Below are 7,381 nucleotides of genomic sequence, written 5' to 3' on the forward strand. Positions count from 1 at the left end.
ACTTGCTACCCTCTCCACTACTGTTCCATCGATGTGGATGGGGGGGTGTTCCCTCTGCTGTTTCCTGAAGTCCACAATCATCTCCTTAGTTTTGTTGACGTTGAGTGTGAGGTTATTTTCCTGACACCACACTCCGAGGGCCCTCACCTCCTCCCTGTCCTTTAGGGACAGGCTATGAGGTTTAGACCAGGGCGCTGACTCAACCCTCTAGGGATCATCATTTACCCTATAGACGAATTAACCTACTGTATGCCTACAGAAATCAAATCAAATCAAATGTATTTGTCATATACACATGGTTAGCAGATGTTAATGCGAGTGTAGCGAAATGCTTGTGCTTCTAGTTCCGACAATGCAGTAATAACCAACGAGTAATCTAACCAAACAATTCCAAAACTACTACCTTATACACACAAGTGTAAAGGGATAAAGAATATGTACATAAAGATATGAATGAGTGATGGTACAGAACGGCATAGGCAAGATGCAGTAGATGGTATCGAGTACAGTATATACATATGAGATGAGTATGTAAACAAAGTGGCATAGTTAAAGTGGCTAGTGATACATGTATTACATAAAGATGCAGTAGATGATATAGAGTACAGTATATACGTAGACATATGAGATGAATAATGTAGGGTATGTATACATTATATTAGGTAGCATAGTTTAAAGTGGCTAGTGGTACATGTATTACATAAAGATGCAGTAGATGATATAGAGTACAGTATATACGTAGACATATGAGATGAATAATGTAGGGTATGTAAACATTATATTAGGTAGCATAGTTAAAGTGGCTAGTGATACATGTATTACATAAGGATGCAGTAGATGATATAGAGTACAGTATATACGTAGACATATGAGATGAATAATGTAGGGTATGTATACATTATATTAGGTAGCATAGTTTAAAGTGGCTAGTGGTACATGTATTACATAAAGATGCAGTAGATGATATAGAGTACAGTATATACGTAGACATATGAGATGAATAATGTAGGGTATGTAAACATTATATTAGGTAGCATAGTTAAAGTGGCTAGTGATACATGTATTACATAAGGATGCAGTAGATGATATAGAGTACAGTATATACGTAGACATATGAGATGAATAATGTAGGGTATGTATACATTATATTAGGTAGCATAGTTTAAAGTGGCTAGTGGTACATGTATTACATAAAGATGGCAAGATGCAGTAGATGGTATAGAGTACAGTATATACATATGAGATGAGTAATGTATATTACATTGTTTAAAGTGACTAGTGATATATTCACGTGGCAACCACTACATAAAGGTAAACATATGTGGAAACCATAATGCATGGAATTGAATGTAGCATTTGTTGTTACCCATCAATCTCCTCTAGCATAATATCTCCTCACACAATACAGAGATGAATCAGCATCTACCTGTATCCAAGCCTTCAGCTGCTGTGGAAGTGCAGGAACTTCTCCAGTATCCCGTTCTCATGTAACACAACAGAAATCTCATCATTTTCTTCCCTCCACACGTATCTGGTCCCTTAGTCTAACGTATCAGCACTCATGACTATTATCTAATTCTGGATATCATGGTGGATGTGTTTCACATTGCGTTAGGTGGCAGTGTAGCCTAGTGGTTAGAGCATTGGACTAGTAACCGAAAGGTTGCAAGTTCAAATCCCTGAGCTGACAAGGTACAAAATCTGTTGTTCTGCCCTAGGCCGTCATTGAAAATAAGAATTTGTTCTTAACTGACTTGCCTAGTAAAATAAAGGTTAAAAAAAATAAAAAATGATACAAGGTAATTCAGAGGATCCTACATCTGTTTCTCATTGAATATTTCAACTTGGACTCCTTTCTTTCACCATACAGGCCATTTTGGATTTTTGCTTTGCAGAATTAGTTTATAGCCACTTGTCCAAGCACCACGACACCACTGATGTCTGGATATTTTTGTTGTAAAATGTTGGCCCAGTCACTTTTACTCAGGCCCAGCCACACTGCCATTTCTGCATGTGTCATCATTGACTATATTAATTATGCTGTAGTGACAATAGGTGTGCTAGCAAAAGTCTATGGCCCGATTCAGACTTAGAAAATGTACACCTTTCGTATGAACGCCTTTCCTACACATTTCTCAGTAATTGGTATTCAGACTTACCTTATGCAGATGCATAACAGGCTGTGCTGGTGTGGTTCCCTTGCTCTCTGAATAAACATAATTCAACCACTAAAAACACTGCCACTGGCTAGACACACGATATTCTCATGGACGTTTCATTCAATAGGGTTTCCTGTACATTTATCTTAAGCCATCCCTTTAAATATGGTGTACCCTTTAAGTTAGAATTTTGTCCACAGACTCAATAGAATACATGGAGAGAACAGATCAGAATATTAGGGATCAATAACAGAAAGCCATGTAAATACACACATATTCATCGCTGCTTCAGCACCAATTAGTAGATTTAAAAAATACTCTGATCTTTTAGCTTATTTAGTGTTATGAAAGTATTTATGAATCATAAAAAACAGGTTTGGAGAGAGAGAACCTTTATGCACTAAACATATTGATGCATAAACAATACAGTGGTTTGATTCATCCTGAAAGTTTCCCCGTTCAAGTTCAATCTATCAAATATAGGAAGTTGAGAAAAGTGTACAATAGGGGTTGAACAGAAGTCCTATAAATATACCCTAATAATGCTCACTAATCATTGAATTGTGATGACAACAGTCCAGTCGTTGTGAACTATCATCACCAGGTTCCAGACCTGTACAGTCATCACCAGGCTCCAGATCAGTCCAGTCATCGCCAGGTTCCAGATCAGTCCAATCATCACCAGGCTCCAGACCAGTCCAATCATCACCAGGCTCCAGACCAGTCCAGTCATCACCAGGTTCCAGACCAGTCCAGTCATCGCCAGGTTCCAGACCAGTCCAGTCATCTCCAGGTTCCAGATCAGTCCAGTCATCACCAGGCTCCAGACCAGTCCAGTCATCACCAGGTTCCAGACCAGTCCAGTCATCACCAGGTTCCAGATCAGTCCAGTCATCACCAGGCTCCAGACCAGTCCAGTCATCACCAGGTTCCAGACCAGTCCAGTCATCACCAGGTTCCAGACCAGTCCAGTCATCACCAGGTTCCAGACCAGTCCAGTCATCACCAGGTTCCAGATCAGTCCAGTCATCACCAGGCTCCAGACCAGTCCAGTCATCACCAGGTTCCAGACCAGTCCAGTCATCACCAGGTTCCAGACCAGTCCAGTCATCACCAGGTTCCAGACCAGTCCAGTCATCACCAGGTTCCAGACCAGTCCAGTCATCACCAGGTTCCAGACCAGTCCAGTCATCACCAGGTTCCAGACCAGTCCAGTCATCACCAGGTTCCAGACCAGTCCAGTCATCACCAGGTTCCAGACCAGTCCAGTCATCACCAGGTTCCAGACCAGTCCAGTCATCACCAGGTTCCAGACCAGTCCAGTCATAGTAAAAAATAGAGTGAAAAGTATGGCCATATAATTAAAACATTCTAGAAATCATAAATTGACACTGTAGGTTTGGCGCTATACTTTCATTTGAGTGTTGTCTAGAGCTTGGGTCTCCAAATCTCATCCCTGCAAGTTATAAGACCAGTTTTTTATAAACTCCACTGTGGAAAAGGTGATATGTTGATATGCTTCAGGTTGCTGCCCTGTGACTAGTTTTACATTTGTCTCTAGAGAGCATATGGTAAAATAACTAGCTCTTATCAACAGCTCTTATCAATGTTTAAATTACCGTGCATGGAGAATGGTGCTGTTACGTTCTGACCTTAGTTCCTTTATTATGTCTTTGTGTTAGTTTGGTCAGGGCGTGAGTTGGGGTGGGTAGTCTATGTTATTTTTTCTATGTAGTATTTATGTGTTTGGCCTGGTATGGTTCTCAATCAGAGGCAGCTGTCTATCGTTGTCTCTGATTGAGAATCATACTTAGGTAGCCTGTTTTCCTCATTTTGGTTGTGGGTGATTGTTTTCTGTGTCTGTTTCCTCCAGACAGACCTGTTTTCTGTGTCTGCGTGTTCACCAGACAGAACTGTTTTCTGTCTCTGTGTCTTCACCAGACAGAACTGTTTTCTGTCTCTGTGTCTTCACCAGACAGAACTGTTTTCTGTGTCTGTGTGTTCACCAGACAGAACTGTTTTCTGTGTCTGTGTGTTCACCAGACAGAACTGTTTTCTGTCTCTGTGTCTTCACCAGACAGAACTGTTTTCTGTGTCTGTGTGTTCACCAGACAGAACTGTTTTCTGTGTCTGTGTCTTCACCAGACAGAACCGTTTCGTTTTTAGTTTCTGTCTTTCACTTTGTTATTTTGTATTTTCGTGTTCAGTGACTTTTCATTAAAAATGACGAACACTTAAGACGCTGCACATTGGTCAGATCTCTCCTACTTCTCGTCAGAGGAGGACGAATCGCGTTACAGGTGCTATATCTATCGTTTTTAAAAAACAAAGTAGATGTTGTTCCACTTGGAACCGACAGGTTGCTAGACCTTATTCATCAGTTCATTGTGTTTAAAGGTGGTGGAATGATGAGGGAATGAGGTCATGGTCAGAATACGGTGTATCTCTAGACACACCTCTGCCACACCTACCACATTAATGTGATCTCCACCGTGATAGAACACCTGATAGAACAATAGCTGACTGAAACACGCGTTACCTCACGCCTACATTTAAGCTGAGAATACAGAGAAAAGAGAGAAAAGTGCCTAGAAAGGAAATTAAGCTTAGTTTATATGAGGAAAACTCTGGTCTGAATCGGGCCCCAAGCCTAACACAGGGAAAATAGGACAAGTAGAACAAAAAGTCTGGTCTGAATCGGGCCCCAAGCCTAACACAGGGAAAATAGGACAAGTAGAACAAAAAGTCAAGTCAGATGCAACTTTATTCATTTGATAGAAATCGTAAACAATCCAAAAATATATATACAGTATTTACACAAATGTCCGTTTTCATTTCCCATGGACAATTTTGATAACCCCAAAAAAATATAAGTTGTTTACATTTTTGACATGTCAAAATGAAAATATATATGTACGTGCATGCATACTTACATGCTTTTTATATTTTCAAATGCATAAATGAAAAACTAACAACTCTGATCATTTAAGAAGATATACAATTGTATGCTTCAACAGTGTAAACATATATGCAGTCTTCAGTGAAGACACTTGGTTTTTCCTCAGGAAAAGCTCTTTCAGATTGTTCTCTCCGTTCTCTTGTCAGTTCAAATTTTACCGCACACTCCTGAAAGGCAAAACAATCATTAATACATATATCTTTAATACATCCTGTACGTCATTAATACAATTACTAATAAATACAGAGGGTGAAGGACAGAAAGATACCATATAACGATGTACTGTTATAATGATGTTTATTTATTTATTTTTATTTTTATTTGACCTTTATTTAACCAGGCAAGTCAGTTAAGAACACATTCTTATTTACAATGACGGCCTGGGAACAGTGGGTTAACTGCCTGTTCATGTACTGATGCACTGATATAGTTATATTATACTGATGTACTGATATAATACTGATGTACTGATATAATACTGATATAATACTGATATAATAATGATGTACTGATATACTGATATAATACTGATATAATACTGATGTACTGATATAATACTGATATAATAATGATGTATTGATATACTGATATAATACTGATATAATACTGATATAATAATGATGTATTGATATACTGATATAATACTGATATAATACTGATGTACTGATATTATACTGATATAATACTGATGTACTGATATAATACTGACATAATACTGATGTACTGATTTACTGATATAATTCTGATGTACTGATATAGAACTAAAAAATACTCATTTACTGATATAATACTGATGTACTATTGCAATGATTTTCTGATATAATACTGATATAATGATATAAAACTGATATTCTGATGTACTGATATAGTACTGATGTAATACTGATGTACTGATATAACACTGATGTACTGATATAATAGTGATGTACTGATATAATACTGATGTACTGATGTAATACTGATATACTGAGTATTGCTCTGTTGAGAAAGATGCATATGGATCAGTTAGTGTGTATTGAATCTGTAATGAAGTCTGCATATGTTGTCCTCACCTTCGGTTTTTCATTATTTTCTCAATGGTTTTCTTGGCAAATGGAGCTTCTGGATTCAGACACTTCTTCCCTTTTCCGTTCTTCAGAGTGACACTGAATATACATGGAGAGAGAGACTACTGTTAGAAGTTAGCCTTCACCATTTTCCAACTGAGCATATAGAGAAATAATATTATCCTTCTAGCAGTTTAAAGTACATCTCAATTTGTAAAAAAAATAAATGGCAACATTTACCTTCATGTCCATCTATACACTAAGCTATGCACAATATGCAATTATATCAATATAGTTCAGACAGACAGACAGACAGACAGACAGACAGACAGACAGACAGACAGACAGACAGACAGACAGACAGACAGACAGACAGACAGACAGACAGACAGACAGACAGACAGACAGACAGACAGACAGACAGACAGACAGACAGACAGACAGACTTCTTACATGATCTCCATGTTCCTGCAGGAGTGGCTGGAGGTGTACACCTCGAGCTTCTCAATGTGAAGAGGTTTAACGTGGTTCACCAGTCCATTCAGACACAGGCACCGAGCTTTAGAATGACCCACCTGGCCTGGAGATGACAAGAAAGGTTTATGGCATGTTTGGTTATGGCATTATTGCAGCTAAGAACTAAACTCTTCAGTCAGAAATCAAACCTATTATTTTACTACACTTCTCCCTGGCATTGCAAGTTAATTCATATGCTACAGACTTCTAATAAAGATGTCAAAGATATTAGAAATATAATTGAAGATATTTCAGAGATGTTACCTTCAACATCGACCAGGAGCAGACAGGCCAGGAAGCTGATGAGGACCGTTGATGTCATCGTGTTGGTCATGGATACTGCTTCTTCAATTTCTTTTAGAGTCTGGATGGACAGCTCAGTCAAGTGATGGAAGTTGTGAAAGGAGGAGAGAAGTGATAGAAGTTGTGAATGGAGGAGAGCTTGGCTTGTATTTATACTGAATTCCATGCCCTCTCTGGCAGTCATCCAATGAGAGTGGGAGGAAGATGAAAGCGGGAGTTTTTCCCTTTTCCCTGCTTCTCCTTTCACACTAGACATCGTGTTTCTCAGAAACACTCTCTGACAGTGAACCAGGAGGCATGTTGAAGGCAAATCCTCCCTGATATTCTGTTGAATGAGAGACAACTATACATTTTCCTGAGAACTCAAAAGACGAATCTCATGTGCAAATACATTCTGG

The 7,381-nt window shown here is 38.7% G+C and overlaps 1 protein-coding gene across 1 annotated transcript; it reads right to left on the bottom strand.

The window, feature by feature from the left end:
• Positions 1–4,905: 4,905 nt before the first annotated feature.
• Positions 4,906–7,115, bottom strand: LOC109877010 (C-X-C motif chemokine 11-1-like). Its single transcript, XM_031829613.1, has 4 exons — positions 6,945–7,115; positions 6,618–6,744; positions 6,171–6,263; positions 4,906–5,285 (listed from the first exon to the last, which is right to left on the bottom strand). Exons 1-4 carry the CDS (start codon positions 7,012–7,014, stop codon positions 5,273–5,275), a joined length of 303 nt encoding a protein of 100 aa, XP_031685473.1. The 5' UTR covers positions 7,015–7,115; the 3' UTR covers positions 4,906–5,272.
• Between the last annotated feature and the right edge of the window lie 266 nt (positions 7,116–7,381).

Source organism: Oncorhynchus kisutch, linkage group LG8, assembly GCF_002021735.2.
Source record: "Oncorhynchus kisutch isolate 150728-3 linkage group LG8, Okis_V2, whole genome shotgun sequence".
Lineage (NCBI taxonomy): Eukaryota > Metazoa > Chordata > Actinopteri > Salmoniformes > Salmonidae > Oncorhynchus > Oncorhynchus kisutch.